The following is a 22,456-nucleotide window of genomic DNA, read 5'->3' on the forward strand; positions in this document are numbered from 1 at the left end:
TTGGCCGGCCGACGGAGGGAGGGATGAGAGGCGCCCGCTGATTGGGCCGCGCCTTCCCTACCTCTGCCTCCTCCTCCTCCTCCTCCCTTTTCCCTCCGTCTCCCGCTCGTTCTGCCGCTTGTGGAAGAGGCCCGCCCATTGGACACGGGAGCGAGCCCGTCTACAAAGAGCTTCTTTATTGGCTAACGGTGGCTCGTCCCCTCACATCCGCTGCTGTAGGTAAAACCAGTCGGAGGAGGGGAAAGGACTGATTGACGAATGAGGGAGGTTGGACCAACTTCTCGAAGACCAATCAAGAGTCCTCTTCCCTTCTGAGTTCTCATTGGTTGGAGTACGGATTTGTTTGTTTGTGGAGGGATTTTTCTTACTTTTCCTATTGGCTGAGCCCTCGAGGGGCTTTATGCTTGCCCACGAATAGCCGTCATCAAGATATTCCTTGCGGGTTGCATTTGTGTCTCGAGTTCCCATTGGCTGAGTTCTTGGCGGGAGGCATTTCTCTGGGTGTGTCTTTCTTATTGCCTGAGGCTTGGGAAGCGTCTTCTTGCAGATTGTTATTTCACGTCTGAATTTAATTCGTGCTCCCACCGTGACCCGCTTTCCTCTTTAGACGGGGGAAGGCGTGTTACGTAACATTTCAGTGAAAACAAATAAAGTTATATAAGCACCTCACACCACAACAACATGGATGACGTAATCGTAATGTCATCCTATGGCATCACCATAATAACATGATGTGGAATAATTAACATCAGATTGTAGAAGCACAAATGCTTCCCCTCCCAAATAGCACCAGGAAAATTGCTATATATTTTCTGGTTCTGCTTCTCCCCCTCTTCCATTTAATTCAGATTTACTGTTTCTGCATTGTTTCTTTTCTTATCCATTTTAAATGGGCAACATAACATGGGTATTTTGATTAGAATGGCACATCGTACAGACGTTGAGCAAAACTGGCATGTGTGACCCTTTTTCCAATAAAAGAGCCACACAGAAGCTGCTCCGTGACAAAAAGTTTTGCCTGTTGCTCCAGCACGTTTGCTTGGAAGCAATACAGAATATCGCTTTATTGCTCTCAGACTCCAGTGGATGAAAGAGATGGGGAGGACTACATTTAAGATGGACTTCTCTCCTGCGTATTTGGGCGATTATGAGATACGAAAGACCCAACTCCTTCAGACATTAGTACACTTAGATCTGCTGTATGTAAGAACGGCAGTTAGCAGATCTTGTTCCTCATTAATCCTTAATAACTCTTCAGATTATGAAATCACCACAGTCTCATGCTTGTAGCTGTTTCAAAGTGAGGCATCTAATCATAGCCTGCATTTTTATTGAGGCTTGATCAGGGCCTGTATTTTAAAATGAGCTTAAAGATTTTCAAATGTTCATGCCAGGCAGAAGACCAGCTGCCTAAGAACCTTGGCAAGATGTTTATTCTCCTGGACAAGGGGGCCCCCTGATTTATAGCAGAAAACAATTCTCAAAGTCGTAAAAAGGGAATTACAGGCTGACAGCCAAGGTTACACTGACCCTACATATTACAGAAGATAAAAAAAGAGATAAACATAATTAAGAGTTGATAAATAGTAAAATAAAACCATGTGCCTCCCATTAAACTTGAGCCATATTTTCCTAAGGTTGAAAGGTCAAGAGCAGTGAAAAAGGCAACTGGCTTGGCTGGAGAAGAGAAGTTTTCTTTCTATCTTATTTTGAGGCTGGAAACTGTTCCTTCCTTTTTTACTTTGAAAAGGTTTATTCTTCCAAAAAGCTATCTATGTTATGTATTAAATATATTGGCTTAAATGTAATTATGCAAAGGAATTAGAAGCTAAGAAATGTTAAATCCATATGCTAGATTCTTATTTCATATAGTTGGAAGAGATCACAGGGGCCATCAGCCACCAGCCCAGCCCCCCTGCCAAGCAGGAAACATCATTAGAGCACACATATGGTTGTCAGGCCTTTGTTTAAAAGACCTTCAAGAGAAGGAGATCTTTCAATGATGATGTGAACTCAAGATCCTTGACATCTGTTTAAGATAAAAATTTAAGATTAAACCATTTGTTTTGGAGGGCAATAGGGCGAGGTGAGCTGGTAATTAAGGTTCCTTGTTGAGACACATGTAAGATATATTACTACTTATTTGTCATTTATAGATAGAAGAATATATATCTTTTTGTTTCCCATAAAAGGACAAGAGGAAATGGGTGTATCTTTTGTGATTGGTTCTAGCAAACAGCCAATAGGAATTTCAACCAGGCTGATTGGACAGAGGCAGCCACAGGAGGAGCAAGGGGGCTGGATTAAGGAAATATAAGTGCTGGCCATAACGGCAGGAGGCCAGGCCAGAGCTTGGTAACCATATACCACTGTGCCTCATATTTATTTGTCTGACAAATAAATTATTATTTTAATTTCTCTATTGCTGCGTTGAATATTTCATTCCAGCTAAGTGTTAACCACAAGCAGGGTGCTACAAAAGTACAGGGGAGCGTTTTGTCAGTTTGCATTTCTTAGTGAAGAAAATATTGATCTGATGTGTAGAGATCTTTCCTTTTCTAATCACTTCAAGAGGGTTCTGGAAGCTTCTCTGTGTGAAAGAAACAAGCAGAAGGTTCCTGGTGTTTGGTTTATTCCTTCCGAGAAGCTGAGTACAGCTGGCTTAAACTGGTTCTGTTAATTTGTGGGTGAACATATCAGACAGCACAGCAAATCTTCAGACAGCTCTTGTTTATTCACAGGCCAGAACTGAACTGGAGGGTTCAGCCAGCCTGCTTATATAGACGCAACAGTAACAACTTTCTGTAACTATCCAATCATAGAATCATAGAATCATAGAGTTGGAAGAGACCACAAGGGCCATCGAATCCAACCCGCTGCCAAGCAGGAAACACCATCAGAGCACTCCTGACATATGGTTGTCAAGCCTCTGCTTAAAGACCTCCAAAGAAGGAGACTCCACCACACTCCTTGGCAGCAAATTCCACTGTCGAACAGCTCTTACTGTCAGGAAGTTCTTCCTAATGTTTAGGTGGAATCTTCTTTCTTGTAGTTTGGATCCATTGCTCCGTGTCCGCTTCTCTGGAGCAGCAGAAAACAACCTTTCTCCCTCCTCTATGTGACATCCTTTTATATAGTTGAACATGGCTATCATATCACCCCTTAACCTCCTCTTCTCCAGGCTAAACATGCCCAGCTCCCTTAGCCATTCCTCATAAGGCATCGTTTCCAGGCCTTTGACCATTTTGGTTGCCCTCCTCTGGACACATTCCAGTTTGTCAGTGTCCTCCTTGAACTGTGGTGCCCAGAACTGGACACAGTACTCCAGGTGAGGTCTGACCAGAGCAGAATACAGTGGCACTATTACTGAATGTCACTTTCAATTCCTTATTTGCATATGTGGACCTGAGTGAAAACTATCTACAGTATCCCCTGCTGGCCCAGGGTGAGAACTTCAGTACATAACAGGTTCTCTGTGAAGGTCATGCTGACTATAAAAGTAGGGCCAGAAGGAGCCTGGGCTTCACTTTCTCTTTCTATCTCTTTTCCTTCTGGTGTGGTGTTCTGTATATAGTGTTAAGGTTTAGTCTTATTATAAGTATTATTGTAAGTGTTGTAAACAAAATCTGCTCTTTTTCCTTTATGGGGTATCCAAGAGCCCATATAGAGTCCTTAAGCGGGTTCCCTATCGGTAGGAGAAAATAACAGAGGCCAAACAGAGAATATTGAGAAGCAAAGCAGCTAACAAGCTTGATCTTTATTAAAACTGTTGCAACAGGGTCCTCTCTCACCACATGCAGGAGGGAGGAGGAGCCCAGAACAATGGTGTGCAAGCCCTTATACGTATAGACTCTTTGGAATTGCCACTCTGTAAGCTTAAGGCCTGTTGTCTTTGTCCAGGGAGTTTTCTTGGCAGGGATACTGGAGTGGCTTGCCGGTTCCTCCTCCAGTTGGATCACGTTTGGTCAAAACTCTCCACTATGACCTGTTCATCTTGGGTGCCCTGCTCGGCATAGTTCATAGCTTCTCTGAGTTATTCAAGCCCCTTTGCCACGGCAAGGCAGTGATCCATGAAATGGGAGTGCCTGATCACCTCATCTGTCTCCTGATAAATCTCTATGTGGGACAAGAAGCTACAGTTAGAACTGGATATGGAACAACTGATTGGTTCAAAATTGGGAAAGGAGTATGACAAGGCTGTATATTGTCTCCCTGCTTATTTAACTTATATGCAGAATTCATGCGAAAGGCTGGGCTGGATGAATCCCTAGCCGGAATTAAGATCGCCGAAAGAAATATCAACAACCTCAGATATGCAGATGACACAACCTTGATGGCAGAAAGTGAGGAGGAATTAAAGAACCTTTTATTGAGGGTGAAAGAGGAGAGCACAAAATATGGCCTGAAGCTCAACATAAAAAAAACGAAGATCATGGCCACTTGGCCCATCACCTCCTGGCAAACAGAAGGGGAAGAAATGGAGGCAGTGAGAGATTTTACTTTCTTGGGCTCCATGATCACTGCAGATGGTGACAGCAGCCACGAAATTAAAAGATGCCTGCTTCTTGGGAGAAAAGCAATGGCAAACCTAGACAGCATCTTAAAAAGCAGAGACATCACCTTGCCAACAAAGGTCCGTATAGTAAAAGCTATGGTTTTCCCAGTAGTGTTGTATGGAAGTGAAAGCTGGACCATAAAGAAGGCTGATCGCCGAAGAATTGATGCTTTTGAATTATGGTGCTGGAGGAGACTCTTGAGAGTCCCCGGGACTGCAAGAAGATCAAACCTCTCCATTCTGAAGGAAATCAGCCCTGAGTGCTCACTGGAAAGACAGATTGTGAAGCTGAGGCTCCAATACTTTGGCCACCTCATGAGAAGAGAAGACTCCCTGGAAAAGACCCTGATGTTGGGAAAGATGGAGGGCACAAGGAGAAGGGGACGACAGAGGACGAGATGGTTGGACAGTGTTCTCGAAGCTACCAACATGAGTTTGACCAAACTGCGGGAGGCAGTGGAAGACAGAAGTGCCTGGCGTGCTCTGGTCCGAAGAGTCGGACACGACTAAACGACTAAACAACAACAAACAGCACTAACTGTCGACCAGCAGAGGGCAGCTGTGTCATACACAGATCATCTCAGGTTCCAAATCAATTCCAGGCAGCATTCGCAGCTTGAGATGCTTTTCCCCCCTGCTGTGCTTTAAGTTGCATATTTATGGTGCTGCTGCTTGCACCAGAGATGGGATGGGCAAGGATATATTTCACCCAACCTGTGTTACCTGTTTGGTTTCCCCACGCCTGAAACCCACCTTTCCCAAACCAATTCAATGAAGCTGTAACCTGTGTATGCAAAACAGATGAAATGTGCACACCTCAAGCCCTTAAAATAGCCATGATTTGGGGCAGATCCACACCATATGTTTAAAGGTAAAAGGTAAAGGTACCCCTGCCCGTACGGGCCAGTCTTGACAGACTCTGGGGTTGTGCGCCCATCTCACTTAAGAGGCCAGGGGCCAGCGCTGTCCGGAGACACTTCCGGGTCACGTGGCCAGCGTGACATTGCTGCTCTGGGTAAACGCCGTTTACCTTCCCGCTGGTAAGCGGTCCCTATTTATCTACTTGCACCCGGAGGTGCTTTCGAACTGCTAGGTTGGCAGGCGCTGGGACCGAGCAGCGGGAGCGCACCCCGCCGCAGGGATTCGAACCGCCGACCTTTCGATCGGCAAGCCCTAGGCGCTGAGGCTTTAACCCACAGCGCCACCTGCGTCCTCATATGTTTAAAGCACATTGCTTAATACACACCCCATCCGAATCCTGGCTGCTGTAATTTCAGGTGCTGGGAATTGTAGTTCTGTGAGGGGGGACTACAGTTCCCAGGATTCTTTGGGGCGAGTCATGTGATTTGAATGCATGGTGCGGATCTGCCTAACTTTTTTCAAAGAGGGCCAGATTTGATGAAGAGAAGGGCTGTGGGGGCTGGCCAGAGGGCTGGCCAAAGTTGTTGAGCTTGTTTTTAGGATTGAAGTTGTTGAGGTTTTTTAAGGATTTTACCCCAGGAAGTAAACTGCCACAGGGGCTGGACTGAACTGACCGGCGGGCCGGATTAGGCCCCCGAAATGGACTTTGGACATGCCTGGCCTAAGGCTTTAAACCAAATCAAGCCATCGAGTCTCCTGATCCTGATCCCTTGGCACTGTAGAATATGAAAGGCTGTGGGTTCGAATCCCGTGCTGCAGCGGGTTGGACTATACGACCCCATGGTCCCTTCCAACTCTACAATTATATGATGTGATAGGAATTTTATGGTCTTAGATATATGGTAATGTTCATAAGCGCACGTACATAGATCAGCACAGGAAGGCCAACCTGGAACCATTTTGATTCCTCAACTGAGCAAATGTTTTCTCTGCAAGGTCAAAGTGGGAAACCTCCCCATTGTCTCTTTCCTCACAAATCCTGTCTTAAGGACGCATTTAAGATATGAATAGGGTGTGAGCCTGTGACCTGGCCCAGGAGCTAAGTATTTATCATTACAAAAGACTGGCCAGGCTCCCCAGGCAATCCAATCAAGTAACCTGCCAGACAGGAGATAAACAATGACAAGAGAAAAAAACATTCAAATTTCTGTTTTAAGACCGCCTTTTCTGTGATGTAGGTATGATGTTTCTGGGGGTGGTCTTGATCTACAGGGTGGCAATTTCAAAAGTCTTTATAAGGCCTTGCGCACCATTTTTCTGGGTTCCTCCTCTTCTCCTGCGGTGAGGGGAGCACCCTGTTGCAACAGATCAATAAAGATCAAGCTTACTAGCTGCTTTGCTTCTCAATATTCTCTGGTTGGCCTCTGTTATTTTCTCCTACCAATAGGGAACCTATGTAAGGACTCTATACGGGCTCTTGGATACCCCATAAGGGAAAAGGCCAATTTTTGTTTACAACAATGATAATCCTGAGACCCAGGCTCACACATTGATTGGGAATGTCTGCATTTTCACACAACCTTTCTCACTCGCTGCCACCCCCCCCCTTTCCTTTAATTTTGGATGCCCTCTTTCCCAGCCCATCTCCCGCTCTCCTTTTCAAGACTTCTAGGAGACAGAGAGGCATTTGTCTGCTATTGGGGAGGGGGTTTAGACGCTGTCCAACAAGCTCTGGGGACAATTGCAAAACAGCTTAATCTTTTTACCCCAGATGGGAGCAGATGCTTGTGGTGCGGGTTCCCCTCTCAATGGCCTGCCTTGTTCTCCATTACTCACTCGAGTCGAAACGGTTACAACAGGCAAACCCTGAATGTGCCCATTGATGGGGTTCGTTCGCCCTCTGCCTAATGAAGTGGGGGCAAAGCGCGAAGCTTGTACACCCTGCCGGCGCCACTCCAGCACCGGCGTTCGGGAGGACTTTCTGAGCGCCACAATGCTGAACAGTTTACATGGCAACCTGTTCAGGCCCAAAATGGAGCCACATCTGCACCATGCATTTAAAGAAGCATTAATGAGCCACTTTGACAGCCATGCATTCTCTCAGAGGCTCCTGGGAACTGTAGTTTGTTAAGGGTCCTGAGAGTTGTTAAAAAGGTAAAGGTAAAGGATCCCTGACAGTTAAATCCAGTCGCAGACGACTCTGCGCTTGTTATGTACTGAATTTCTCACCCTGGGCCAGCAGGGGGATACTGTAGATAGTTTTCACTCAGGTCCACATATGCAAATAAGGGATTGAAAGTGACATTCAGTGATTGGATAGTTACAGAAAATGGTTACTGTTGCGTTCTAGTGGAGCTCTATATAAGCAGGCTGGCTGAACCCTTCAGTTCAGTTCTGTTCTGGCCTGTGAATAAACAAGAGCTGTTTGAAGAATCACTGTGTCGTCTGATATGTTCACCCACAACTTAACAGCGCTCATCTCGCTTTACAGGCCGAGGGAGCTGGTGTTTGTCCGCAGACAGTTTTTCCAGGTCATGTGGCCAGCATGACTAAGCCGCTTCTGGCGCAACAGAACACCGAAACCAGAGCAGCGCACGGAAATGCCATTTACCTTCCCGCCACAGCGGTACCTATTTATCTACTTGTACTGGTGTGCTTTTGAACTGCTAGGTTGGCAGGAGCTGGGACCAAACAATAGAAGCTCACCCCGTCGCAGGGATTCAAACCACTGACCTTTCTGATCGGCAAGCCCAAGAGGCTCAGTGGTTTAGACCACAGCACTACCCGTGTCCCGAGAGTTGTTAGGAGACTTGTATTCCCCTCACAGTTCTCAGAGTGGTTTAACAATCAACCCCTCTTCACAGGGAACTCTGGGAATTGTAGCTCTCTCAGGGGAATAGCAATTCTCAGCTGGGTGTTCGAAATTCGCCAGGCACTAGGCGCATTTTGCACCCAGCTATCAGCCACTTGCGACCAAGCGAAGATGACCAGGCGCCAGGATGGTGCGTGCCTGACATCTCCACCATCTGGAGTTGCATGCCTGGGGATCCTTGGATCTTGACTGTTTTCAGCAACACATCCTGTAGAATTCTGTCTGCACAGTCAGAATGAATTTCAGGAACCAAAAAGTCATATTGAAAAATACAACTTTTGAACCGCCTGGCCCCCAAATGGCAACTAGGCATTCTGTTTTGGCGACTGCAACCCTGATTTAAGGAGCCATTTGGCACCTAATTAAACCACAGAGCCTCGGACTTGCCGATCAGAAGGTCGGCTGTTTGAATCCCCGTGACGGGGTGAGCTCCCGTTGCTCGGTCCCTGCTCCTGCCAACCTAGCAGTTCGAAAGCATGTCAAAGTGCAAGTAGATAAACAGGCGGGAAGATAAACGGCATTTCCGTGCACTACTCTGGTTTGCCAGTAGATAAATAGGTACCACTCCGGCAGGAAGGTAAACGGCGTTTCCGTGCGCTGCTCTGGTTTGCCAGAAGTGGCTTAGTCATGCTGGCTGCATGACCCGGAAGCTGTATGCCGGCTTCCTCGGTCAGAAAAGCGAGATGAGCGCCGCAACCCCAGAGTCGGTTACGACTGGACCTAATGGTCAGGGAGGCCTTTACCTTTAACACTGCTCTCAGCACCCTTAAAAAACTACACTTCTCAGGTTTCCTTGGGGGAAATTGTGACTATTTAAAACAGTATCTTAGTGCTTTAAATGTACTTGACTCTAAAAGTTTTGTCCAGGCCCAAGCAGAGAAATTTCTGCTGCTTCGAGCAAAGGACATGATCCAGAACGCCTTCATTCCAGGTACAGAAGCTGACCTGACTGGGTTGGCAGCTGAGTCTTACTTCAGTATCTCCACATCTGGTGGGGCAAGCACATCTGGAGGTCACTGCATTGAAAGTACCTGGGCAGTACTGTGATAGGAATTTTATGGTCTTAGATATATGGTAATGTTCATAACCGCACATACATGGATCAGCACAGGAAGGCCTACCTGGAACCATTTTGATTCCTAAACTGAGCAAATGTTTTCTCTGCCAGTTCAAACTGGAAAAGCCTCCCCATTGTCTTTTCCTTCACAAATCCTGTCTTAAGAGTATGTCTCTGTTTGAATAGGGTGTGAGCCTGTGACATGGCCAGGAACTATTTATCACTACAAAAGAATGCCCAGGCTACCAAGGAAATCCAATCAAGTAACCTGCCAGACAGGAGATAAACAAGGACAAGAGAAAAACAACATTTAAATTTCTGTGATGTAGGTGTGATGTATCTGAGGGGTGGTCTTAGGTTACACCCCTTCTGTGATGTATGTATGATGTTTCTGGGGGTGGTCTTGATCTACAGGGTGGCAATTTCAAAAGTCTTTATAAGGCCTTGCGTACCATTTTTCTGGGTTCCTCCTCCTTTCCTGCAGGTGAGAGGGGCACCCTGTTGCAACAGATCAATAAATATCAAGCTTACTAGCTGCTTTGCTTCTCAATATTCTCTGGTTGGCCTCTGTTATTCTCTTCTACCAATAGGGAACCTATGTAAGGACTCTATATGGGCTCTTGGATACCCCATAAGGGAAAAGGGCATATTTTTATTTACAACAGTACATCCACTCCTTACAGCGTCTTAGCTGGAACCCAGGAAAGGAAGGTTGCATCTCCCCCAAAGATAAACTTTGCTGTGTTTCCTGAGAAAATAAGCATTGCTTAGTTTCTTCTAGGAAGGAAAAGAGCTGTACTGATCCCAGGCGACATCTGCATAACAGCTGCAAAAAAATATTGCAGCTACTAATTCTTTTAACTGGAGATGTCAGGCATTGAACTGGGCGCCAAATCTAGGGCACCATTTGAGTTTTGACCCCCTCCTTCCCTGTATCACCCCCAACCCACTCCTTGGAAACAAAATCTACTTCCAAATTTATCCTTTTTTTTTTTTTTTTTACAGGAATGTTTTATTTGTAAGCAAAATATATCACAGAGCATTCTCTCAATCTCTCTCTTTCGCTCTCTCTTTTACTAAAACAGACCTTGCCCTGAGAGGAAATGTGTTTGTAGAAAAGACAGGGCGTGGGAAAAAAATAACATTTCATATATATATAGCATTTTCTTTTTTAAAAAAAAATTATATACATTAATATATATATATAAACATTTCATTAATAAGAATCTCTAGGGCAGGGGGAATAGCTGACTGTTCTGCATACACTTCAGTGCAGGAGGCGGGGAGTGAGAGAAGCCTTTGATCTCAACATAAGTCATACTTGGTGGCCAAGAAAAATTGTGGGGGTCGAGGGAACTAAAACCCTACAGAGCCTTTTGCAGAAAAGCCTTTTTACCCCCCAGAAAGCCCAGCCTTTTCTGTCCCAATCCAAAGTGGAGACAGATGGCTATCAATGTGTTTCTGCAAGCAGAACGGAAAACATGGTTTCACCACGCCTGAAAGGTGGCCACCGAATGTCAGAAGATGATGAGCGCTTTCTTCAAAAAGAGGAGAAATGTTTCTATAGGGTGGCCATGTGTCCCCCAAATGGAAAGGCAGGGGACGCCGTTAGAAGGGGAGTCTGCCATGCAGCTTTAAAAGAGCAGGAGACAGGAGGGGACAAAGCCTCCAACATTTCTCCGATGAAAATAGGGACGTCCTAAGGAAAAGCAGGACATTCTGGGATCAGATCAGAAACCGGGACGGCTTCTGTACATCTGGGACGTCCCTGGAAAACAGGGACACTTGGAGGGTCTTAGAGGAGTGTGTGGGACCCTTCCTCTGCCAGTTGCTCCTCCCTACTCCACCCCAAACCTCCCCCCTGGATGGCCGGAAGTGAAATCAGCCACCACCCCAGACGACATGGATGGGTGAGGGTGGTCCTTCTCAAGGGCAGTGGCAGGAGAGGGAAAGGCTCAACTCCCCTCTTCCACCCATTTTACCCTGACGTAACCCCAGAGGCAGCCAAAATGGCGGCCTCCAGAACTTGCTGGACTCCAACGCCCATCAGCCACAGTCTACATGGCCAGTGGTGAGGGGAGTTGCAGTCCACAACATCTGGAGGGCTGCTGGTTCCCTAAGCTAGCCCCCTTCATGGAAGGCTGGTGTAAGATATGGGCCCCACTGTTATGAGGCCTACGGACAAGATGGCGCCATTCCAGTGTAAGACTCCACTTCCTGGTTAGTCCTCCTTATGCCTTGAGGCTACAGATAGAGGCAGGGATTAAGAGTTGCTTGCAAGCTTATTCAGTTTAGCATAGGTTTGGTAGCTTCAGAAAAGAGAGAAAAAGAAATCCAACGTAAGAACTGAAGAATAAAAAACTGTTCCCCCAAGGAGATGTTTTTGTGATAACACAAGCCTACCAAGCCAGTGCATTTCACACAAAATTGCACCTAAATCCTGGGGAGAATATTGTTCATTGTGAATACATGAAGATCATGCGAACTAGGGCAGTTTCACTGTTTGGAGTCTGCATGTTTTGATTTGCTCCAAGCACGAAGGGGCTTGTGGGGTAAGCTGGCCTTTCTGCAAAGCGCTGCTGCTCTTGCAAACTGCAGGGAACGACGCATGGACTGTGCAGAACAAAATCAGTAACGAAATGTGCATTTATTGTGCAAATAAAATAAAATAAAAATCACTGTGCGGAAAGGCCTTCAGTTTAAGGCTGGAGCCAGACAACAGGTTTCAAGAGAGCTGGAAGTGGTTCAAAGGACAGTTCTTTTGTGGGACCGATTCTTCTGACCGAACAGGTACGACAGGTGTTGAAACAGGAAAGCCTGCAAAACCTGTTTAAGCAAAAGTGCAAGTCGGATGAGCGTGTATAGCATGAACATTTGTCTTCTTCTTTTTGTCACCCATCTTCAGCTCTCAGGAAAAGCTGGAAAATGTTTCCAGCCAAAGTGACCGTGAACATGCAATAAGAAATTTCCAAAACATGCATTCAGCTTACCACCTCCCTAGTCTGGCTTTCATTGCTGGGAGGTAGCCAGAAAAAAATGAACCATTATGGTGTGATTACTGTTGTGAGCAGTTGCACCCCATCCATGTTAGATAAAGCTACCATTATGTCCAAAACAGAATTCGTGAATTCCCTCTAAATTGCATGTGACTGGTGGGAGCTTCAGAGACTGTGTTCCCAGATGAAAATATCATTAATCAAGGCACTCTGCAGCTGGCAGGTCTGATTTATGGAGTGTCATGGAACTGATGGAGAGTTGGGACTTGCCCTCTGAAATATGGAGTTGTCTTCTACTTCAGTGGAGCTGTGATGTTTCAGGGGGAAAGCAATTACTGGCAATTGTGGGCATGTGAACTGGCGCAAAGAGAGGGTTTGTCACTAGCAAAAAGGAGCATACGAGTAGCTAATTCTGTTTGGACAACCTCCACTTATTTCCCTGGGTTTTTCCCCACAGGATTCTCATACAAGCCCCAGTGAAATGATAGAAGGTTGGAGACAAGGAATCCTACTCCGATCGCACCCACTAATATTGTCTATTTCATATCCAGAGGCCATTGGTGATCATAGCCTGCTGATGATGCTACTTTAGATGTCTGAATAACTCGGGGAATTCTTGTCCAGATGTTTGCTCCAAGTGGCAGATTGGGTTGGTTGCGATCAGACAGGGTTTGTACAATGGGCAGGTAGGGCTTTCCCCAGCAGAGAGATGTGGGAATGGGGGAAAGGTATACCTGTTGAGTTTCTGTCTGCATTGGTGAAAGGCAAAGAGTCTTTGAGGGATGGGGAGAAGATGGCAACCTTCACATTTCTAGCAAAGTTAGCTAAACTCACTGCTACCAGGGAAGCTCTGGCCTAGCTGGGTGTGAAGACTTGAAGGCCAATTTGTTCCCTTCTCCCATCTCAAGAAGGACACTGACAAACTGGAACGTGTCCAGAGGAGGGCAACCAAAATGGTCAAAGGCCTGGAAACGATGCCTTATGAGGAACGGCTAAGGGAGCTGGGCATGTTTAGCCTGGAGAAGAGGAGGTTAAGGGGTGATATGATAGCCATGTTCAAATATATAAAAGGATGTCACATAGAGGAGGGAGAAAGGTTGTTTTCTGCTGCTCCAGAGAAGCGGACACGGAGCAATGGTTCCAAACTACAAGAAAGAAGATTCCACCTAAACATTAGGAAGAACTTCCTGACAGTAAGAGCTGTTTGACAGTGGAATTTGCTGCCAAGGAGTGTGGTGGAGTCTCCTTCTTTGGAGGTCTTTAAGCAGAGGCTTGACAACCATATGTCAGGAGTGCTCTGATGGTGTTTCCTGCTTGGCAGGGAGTTGGACTCGATGGCCCTTGTGGTCTCTTCCAACTCTATGTTCTATGATTCTATGAAATGTGCTATAAAAATATACCTTCGGACCCCCGCTCTGAGACGCCCACCTGGGTATGGCTTCAGTGCCCTGTGGGATCTTTGCCCCCAGGGCAAACAGGTTCCCAGAGGATTGGGCTGAGCAACTCAGCTATGGCTGATCAGACGTCCCCCGATAACCCGTTGAGGAGAATTTGGTGCTGTGTGGACAGTGTGGGTTGGTCTGTCGGGCTGAAACCTGCACCAAAATTAACCTCCGGGGTCAGATTTAAAAACTAGGGCTGGCTCCCGAGAAGCAATAGCGACTTTTTTTTAAAAAAGTGTGCATCTGTGCACAAACTGAGTACATTTCCCTTGTTGCAACTCCTTCAGTTGGGAGCCCTCCAGAACTTCTGTTTAATTCATCTCCACCGGCCTAAATGCAACCTGGGAGACATGGCAGTGAAACAGCTGGTAGTAAAATAAGGAGGGGAGAAGGACTAAGTACGTACCGCTTTCAGATGGCTGCAATTAGGACCGATACTTCCCACCCCCCGTTTTGGTTAATGTGCCCTGCTCCCCTTTAACAGCACACAAACTGAGCAGCTGGACTTTTCTCTCCTTCATAGCAAATCTATGCTCTGCCGGCTCAGCAGCTGTATGCCAGGCCCAACACGAAAAAGGCAGGAGCTGGGCCACACAAACACACACACAGAATAACCTTAGTACCATTGGCAAGGGCTCATCCCCACCTGCCCCGCCGAATCGAGGCAAATGTTGACCAGGTTTCCTCCGGACTGACATTCACTCCGATTTGACACCAAAGAGCAGGTTTTCCGGGGGAAAGCAAGTTAAAATCGCTCAGATTCGTGCCTTCTAAGCCTGGGGCAAGCAGGAGCGTGGACGAGACCTTGGTGTTAGCGAGCTAAATTTGGACCACGGAGTTGCGGACGGGAGGTCAAATTGCTAAGGTACCTTCAACGTGAGGAGCAGAAAAGGGCGCAGCTGCCGGTCCTGTTGGGTTCCCCACTGTGTCCCCCCTCCTCCCCTGGCCCCTGTAACCTGAGATGGACTCCCCCTTTCTGCCAACATCATAGTCTAGAGTACATATCTGGCCTCAGGCTGGTGGTGTGGAGCATGACTGTCAATGCATGTACAGCCGTGAGACATACTCAGAGTTGGGTCAGTCCAAACTCCCCCCTGGAGGGGGTTGATGGGGAGGGAAGACCCTTGTGGCAAAAGCAAAGCAGTGGCTCATTTTGGGAAAGGAGGAGGGTGCACCTCAGCTAGTGGAGTCCTCCATAAATCCCCTCTCCTCAGAGACGGGTGGGTCGTCTTCCAAAGCTTGCAGGGACTGCACCAGTTGGGCCACTTGCAACCTCCCCCTCCCCCCCCCAGCCACAACGAATAAGTCGCCTCGTCCCGTTCAGGCCCCTTCCTCGGTGGCGGCGCAGCTGGGGGCGTCCGTCAGTAGCCGGCTGCTCTCGTGAGGGGTGGGGCACATGACGTAGCGGCCCATGGCCTGAGGCTGGTGGACTTCGGCCGCCGTCACCGTGGGCTTGAGCGACTGGTTCTCCTTGGCCGGTGCTTCCTCAGGGCCCAGACCCCCCACGGCACCCAGCTCCGCCTCTCCGGGGGCCACCCCGTCGTCCATGTTGACGTAGAGGATCTCTTCTGGGTCCTTGGCCGGAGGGAGGGACTTGAGGATCTTCTCCAGCTCTTGGTGCAGGATCTCAAAGCTGGGGCGGTCGCGAGGGTTGAGGGCCCAGCAGCTCATCATCAGCTCGTACCTGCGTGGGTCCAAAAGAGATGTTATTTCAAGGGAACCTGGGATGCAGCATCCTTGGAAGTTACTTATAAGTGGGTACTTAATCTGCTGGGGATTTTGCCATGTTTCAGAAGGGGAAAGAGAACTCGTTCTCTCTCTTGTTTATATCTTACCTTTTTTACTTCCCCTCCTTAATTTATCCCTGTGAGGTACGTAGCAAGGTCACCCATTCCGAACCATGACTTGGGAAGGAGGATTATTGGTTTGTTTTTGTTTTTATTATGCATTTGGTGGTTTTTTATATTGTATTTTCCTGTTGTGAACCATCCTGAGATCTACGGGTGAATGGCAGTATACAAATTTAATGATGATGATGATGATGATGATGATAAATGACTCAGCAGGGATTCAAACCCTGGTCTCTGAAATCCTAGAGCAACACTGTAGCCCAAATTTAGGTTTCTCCAGCTGTTTCTAACTCACTGTGAGAAGCGAAGTTACAGGGAACCAGGCAGAAGGCCTTCTCGGTGACGGCATCGTGGAACGCCCTGCCATCAGATGTCAAGGAAATAAACAACTATCTGACTTTTAAAAGACGTCTGAAGGCAGCCCTGTTTAGGGACATTTTTAATGTCTGATGTTTTATTGTATTTTTAGTATTTTGTTGGAAGCCGCCCAGAGTGGCTGGGGAAACCCAGCCAGATGGGCAGGGTACAAATAATATATTATTATTATTATTATTATTATTATTACTACTACTACTACTACTTACTACTACTACAACTCCCATCATCCCTGACCACTGGTCCTGCTACCTAGGAATGATGGGGGTTGTAGTCCAAAAAAAGCTGGAGACCCAAGTTTGGTAAAACTCTTCTCTAACCGCTATATCATAGCGGCTCAGGATTTTGGATGAGTTCAAGATTAATATCAGAGCTGTTCAGCGACCTTGAAGTTCTGTAACGGAGGCTGTAATTTGAGCCGGGGCGGTGGGTCAACCCTGGAACCTGTTTTCAGTTGCTAGTGTTGTAGGGTGAAAAAATTGAATTTGCTTGCCTGCTGAGTGAGCATAGTCACATTCCTAAGGCAGAGAGAGCCAGTGGTGGGATGTCATGAAATAATTTTTTGCAATGATACAGCCCCCTCTACAGTCCGGGCTTACTGATCATAAGGTAGAAAACCTAATTGGCCATGCCGCACAGCATCATGGGAAGATGGAGGAAGGAGATGCCAATTTGAAGAAGCAGTGGTGATGCTTACAGGCCATCCAGGCAGTCGATTGGCTGCTTGAGTCGGTTGCCCTGACGCAGGTAGTCGTAGATCTCACTGTTTTCCACACCTGGGTACGGCGTCTGGCCGCGCGTCGCGATCTCCCACATAGTAACGCCGAACGACCACTGTAGGAAAGGAGTCAGAAAGAGGGAATTAGATGCTGCTGGCCAAGCACAGAATTCAACTTCTCCCATTGGCTGGGGCAGCCTGTCCTGTTTCACCGCCTGAGGCAAAATGGCCGCCCTCCCGCCTCGCTTGCTAGGGTCGTGCAGCGGCGGCGGCTGGCGAGATTTTGTGAGATCTCACCAGAGACCGCTGCTGCTGCTTCACCTCACTTCTCTGGCAGTAGGGGTGAGCATGAGGGGGACTCAGTCTGCTTCATGGGCAGGCCAGCCCTGTCCATTGGTAGACAGAAACAGAAGCCAATTTAGTAGGACACAGAAGCTGGTCTTCTCATTGGGCTGTTCAGGAGGGTGGGATCAAAGGCGTCCCCAATTGGCTGCTCACCACATCGCTCTTGATGGTGTAAACGCGGTCGGCCAGACTCTCAATGGCGATCCACTTGACAGGCATTTTGGAGATACGGCCTTGCCGGTAATAATCGCCATTGTAGATTTTCTTAGAGAGGCCAAAGTCGGCAACACAAGCCGTCATGCTCTCGTTCAGCCTGTTGGGTACAGAAGCCACGTGTGAATGTGTGGGTTGCTCATGGGAGAGACGAATGTGAGACTGTCAAAAGCCGTGGATCAAAGTTTGAATTAGAGATATTAAGTAATAATTCTAAAATTTTGGATATACAGCTGAGTGATTGGGTAAAATTATGGAAAGAAGGTTTAAAATTTACTGCATGCAATGCCCTAAAAGAAGATGTGATGAAAATGATGTATAGATGGTATATAACAACTGTCAAGTTAGCGAAAATGTATAAAGTCAGTAATAAATGTTGGAAATGTAAAGAAAAAGAGGGAACATTTTATCACATGTGGTGGGAATGTAAAAAGGTGAAATGCTTCTGGGAGATGATATATAATGCGATGAAAAAAATGTTGAAATACACACTCATAAAGAAACCAGAAGCATTTTTACTGGGGATTGGGGGGAGTGATATAAATAGAAAGGAATGCAAGCTCTTCTTATGTGCAATAACAGCAGCAAGAATATTACTGGCCCAAAAATGGAAGCAAGAGGAATTACTGATTGAAGAATGGAGAATGAAGTTAATGGACTATGCAGAACTAGATAAACTAACAGGAAGGATTCGAAACCGGCGGGACCAGAAATTCACGGAAGACTGGAGTAAATTTACGGACTATTTGAAAAGTATTTGTGAAGATCAGACAACGTTTGTAGGTTTGCAAGAAGTTTTGTAAGGAGTATTATTGGAAGTATTGCAAAAATGGAGAAGGGGAAGGATGATTTGTTAAGAGATGTAAAGGCAATATAAAGTTAAGAAATGCATAAGAAGTGGTTAAAACGGTGGATCATCAGAGGTGCTGATGGAAGTCTAAAAAGATTGTATAAGTGATAAGTTTTTGTGGTACATTTTATAATTTATATGTTAAAAATCAATAAAAATATGTATTATAAAAAAAGAGATTGTCAAAAGCCACTAATCTGTGCATCCTTGAAATCCCCTCTTCCATCATCTCTCGCGTCACACAAACTCACATGCAATTGCGGGCAGCGAGATCACGGTGTATGAAGTTCTTGCTACTGAGATACTCCATCCCGCTAGCAATGTCCGTCATGAATTTGACCAGCGTCTGTGTGGGCAGGTACTGGAAGATGAGGAAAGCACAACGATCAGACACAAGCAGTGGGTGGGCTGCAGGCACCTCAATGTTTAACTCTCTTTCCCCTGTTAATAGGAGAGGCCCACTGGACTCCTGTGTGGAGGACCCAGCGGGCTCCCTTCACCTTCCCTTTGTCCCCCTCTAGTGGTCATTCTCTGTGTTACAGTTTGTTTGTTCGTTCATTAAACCGCCATATTGCTCCATAGCAAAGCTCTTGGAGAGGCTCGTATTGAAACAGAAAACCAAAACAAGCCTAGCAATAAAATGTATAAAAAGCACTTTATATGCATACTGAAAAATAAAACACACACAAGGATTAAAATTCCCCAGTTAAAAACCCTAGTTCAAATAAAAGGAAACCAGCCCTCCCGATTTCAGGCCGAGAGGCCTGACATTTGATTCCCATACTCTCCAACACCTCAGTAACAAAATCTGGGACACAATCTTCCAGGATGCTATCTTCCCTTTTTTTCTTGCGAGAGAACAGCAGACATCTTGGATGCCACGATCTTGTGTGATTTTGCACCGCAATCCAGAGAGCCAGTGTGGTGTAGTGGTTAAGAGCGGTAGTCTCGTAATCTGGGGAACCGGGTTTGCGTCTCCGCTCCTCCACATGCAGCTGCTGGGTGACCTTGGGCTAGTCACACTTCTCTGAAGTCTCTCAGCCCCACTCACCTCACAGAGTGTTTGTTGTGAGGGAGGAAGGGAAAGGAGAACGTTAGCCGCTTTGAGACTCCTTAGGGTAGTGAAAGGCGGGATATCAAATCCAAACTCTTCTTCTTCTCCTCCTCCAGTGCTTTTTTCGGGAACGGCATGCAATAACACATGTTTTGGGGTGCCACGTGACACTGTGGCCCTGAAAAAGCACTTTTCTGAGCGAGGGGGGGGGGATTGAGGTGCAAAATTGTGCAAGATCATCACGGCGTCCAAAGTGGCCGCCGTTCTCATGAGAAAAAAACCAGGATGTCTCAATTCTTCCAGGACACCTGTGCAGTATGGATTCCCCGCAACAGATATCTCACGGGGCGACGCTACATACCACCGGGCTCTCGCCAAGCCGGGAGTACAACAGGAAGCTGTGCAGGTCTCCATGTTTCATGAAGGGCAGGATGACAACCGGGGAGGGGTATCCTTCGCTCTCTGTGTTCTGCAGGCAAACTCCTGGGGGAAGAGAAAGAGTGTGAGTTTCTCAGTGGGCAACAGAGAAGACATGAGAATCAATGGCCAACAAGGACCAAAGCAGGAGAGAGTGCTCATGCGCTCGCGTCTTGCTTGTGGGTTTCTCACAGGTGCTGGGTTGGTCGTTGTGAGGAGTGGGTGCTGGACCAGTGGGCTGTTGGCCCACATCTCCTGATGTTCTTACATTCTTTACTCTTTCTACCTCAGCTTGTGGCAAGTTGTGCAGGCCAGGCCGTGCCACATGTGTACAACGTGAGAATCACAGAGCCTGTGATTCTCATGGTCCTGTATACCTGAAGGAGCGTCTCCACCCCCATTGTTCTGCCCGGACACTGAGATCCAGCGCCGAGGGCCTTCTGGAGGTTCCCTCGCTGCGAGAAGCCAAGTTACAGGGAACCAGGCAGAGGGCCTTCTCGGTAGTGGCGCCCGCCCTGTGGAACGCCCTCCCATAAGATGTGAAGGAAATAAGCAGCTATCTTATTTTTAAAAGACATCTGAAGGCAGCCCTGTTTAGGGAAGTTTTTAATATTGAATGCTGTATTGTTTTTAACACTCGATTGGGAGCCCCCCAGAGTGGCTGGGGTATAAATAATAAGTTATTATTATTAACCATAGACTTGGAAGGGACACGAAAGGTCATCGAATTCCAAACCCCTGCAATGCAGGAATCTCAGCTGAAGCATCCCTCACAGATGGCCATCCAACCTCTGCTTAAAGACTTCCAAGGAAGGACAGTTCACAACCTCCCGAGGGAGACCGTTCCACTGCTGAATGGCTCTTTACTCTTCCTGAATTCTTACTGTTTCCTGCATTTCAGGGGCTTGGACCACATGGACCTTCCAACTCTACGATTTTATACAGTGGTGCCTCGCAAGACGAAATTAATCCGTTCCGTGAGGCTCTCCGTATAGCGGTTTTTTCGTCTTGCGAAGCAAGCCCATTGACAGCTTAGCGGCTTAGTGCTATTAGCAGTTTAGCGGCTTTTAGCGATCAGCTGTTAAGCGGCTTATCAGCAGAACAGCTGATAAGCGGCTTAGCGGCTTAGGAAAAGGGGGGGGAAAGGGGAAAAAACCCGCAGGAACTCGCAAGACGTTTTCGTCTTGCGAAGCAAGCCCATAGGGAAATTCGTTTTGCGAAGCGCCTCCAAAATGGAAAACCCTTTCGTCTAGCGGGTTTTCCGTCTTGCGAGGCGTTCGTCTTGCGGGGCACCACTGTAATTCTAAAGAGTGAGAGCGGTGAAAAAAGGAAGACACGGAGGGGGAGGGAGCCTCCCCTCTCAAACTTGCACACCATTTGGAAGCCCCCTCCCCATGTCCTACACCTGCCCCCAACCCCCAAAGGTTTTTGCCCATGAGAACATCCTCTTTGGGGTCCTCTTACCCTACAGGACGCTCTCTTGGTGCGCCTTGTGCCTGAGAGTTATTTTTACTGTGTTCCTCCTTAATGTGAACCAGAGAGGGAGAAGGGGCTGTTGGGCGAGTCGCAAACTAGCATCAGCTGAGCTTCCACCCACCCCCTCTGTGGACTGTCAGAGCTCCCAGCATCCTTGCCAACATCTGTTTTCCCAAGAAGTCTTTTTTTCCTCTCCGCCCCCTCACTTGGAGTCCTGTTCCCTGGGGATGATGCGTCCATTCTGCCTGCCTGCCTCCCCCCGCAACCACCATCCAAAGGCTGTTTCCTCTCTTCTGGTTTTTCCCAGGCTACAGCCTGCGGAATCTGCTCTAAATGGAATGGCCGAGTGTGCTACTTCTCGGGACGGCAATAATAATTATAATAATAATAATTATTATAATAATATAATATCTTGCTCATCTGACTGGTTTGCCCCAGCCACTCTGGGCAGTGTCCAACAAAGTACAGTGGTACCTCGGGTTACAGACGCTTCAGGTTACAGACTCCGCTAACCCAGAAATAGTACCTTGGGTTAAGAACTTTGCTTCAGGATGAGAACAGAAATTGTGTGGCGGCCGTGCGAGGCCCCATTAGCTAAAGTGGTGCTTCAGGTTAAGAACAGTTTCAGGTTAAGAATGGACCTCCAGAATGAATTAAGTTCTTAACCCGAGGTACCACTGTATTAAAGAAAAACATAGCGGAACACCAGACATTAAAAACTTCCCAACCTAGGACTGTCTTCAGATATCTATGGAAAGTCATATAATTGTTTATCTCCTTGATATCTGATAGGAGGGCGTTCCACAGGGAGGGCGCCACTACCGAGAAGGCCCTCTGCCTGGTTCCCTGCAACCTCACTTCTTGCAGGGAGGGAACGGGCAGAAGACCCTCGGAGCTGGGCCTCAGCGTATAAGCCCTGGCTAGCAATGGCTACCAGCCGCGACAGCTATGCTTTGCCTTCACAGTTTGAGGCCACAATGATTCCAAATATATGCTGCTGGAAGTCACGGGGGGGGGGGGGAGAGAGCTCTCGTGTTTGAGTCCCACTTGTGGGTTTCCCAGAGAAATCTGGGTGGCCGCTGTGAGTGCAGGATGCTGGATTAGACGGGTCACTGGCCTGATCCAGAAGCACAATTCTCATGTTCTTACGCGGATCTGGTTCTGGTCAAAAAACCTAGCCCAGGCATCATATGTCGGGCAGACAATCAATGGCTTAATGTCCCAGAATGCTGTGGGGCAGTACCACACACAACCTGGAGGAATTTCAGGGTAAGGATAGTGGAGAGGGTGAGTGGGGGGTAACTCATAAGCTCTCCCCCCCCCCACCACTGAAAGTATTAACTCTTCACGTGCCGTGGCTAAGAAGTGGCGCATG

At 47.3% G+C, this 22,456-nt stretch overlaps 1 protein-coding gene across 2 annotated transcripts in view; it reads right to left on the reverse strand.

Moving 5' to 3' along the window:
* Positions 1 to 14,052: 14,052 nt before the first annotated feature.
* AXL (AXL receptor tyrosine kinase) overlaps positions 14,053 to 22,456 on the reverse strand; it is a 73,493-nt gene continuing 65,089 nt past the window's right edge. For both annotated transcript variants that reach the window (XM_079985353.1, XM_079985354.1), the window contains 5 exons: positions 19,550 to 19,671; positions 18,386 to 18,495; positions 17,225 to 17,384; positions 16,706 to 16,842; positions 14,053 to 15,467 (listed from right to left, as the gene is read on the reverse strand). In XM_079985353.1, coding sequence (XP_079841479.1) covers positions 15,104 to 15,467; positions 16,706 to 16,842; positions 17,225 to 17,384; positions 18,386 to 18,495; positions 19,550 to 19,671 — 893 coding nt within the window. In that variant the 3' untranslated portion in view covers positions 14,053 to 15,103. The remainder of the gene's footprint in view (positions 15,468 to 16,705; positions 16,843 to 17,224; positions 17,385 to 18,385; positions 18,496 to 19,549; positions 19,672 to 22,456) is intronic.

The sequence above is a fragment of the Podarcis cretensis genome, assembly GCF_951804945.1.
Source record: "Podarcis cretensis genome assembly, chromosome: 8".
NCBI lineage: Eukaryota > Metazoa > Chordata > Lepidosauria > Squamata > Lacertidae > Podarcis > Podarcis cretensis.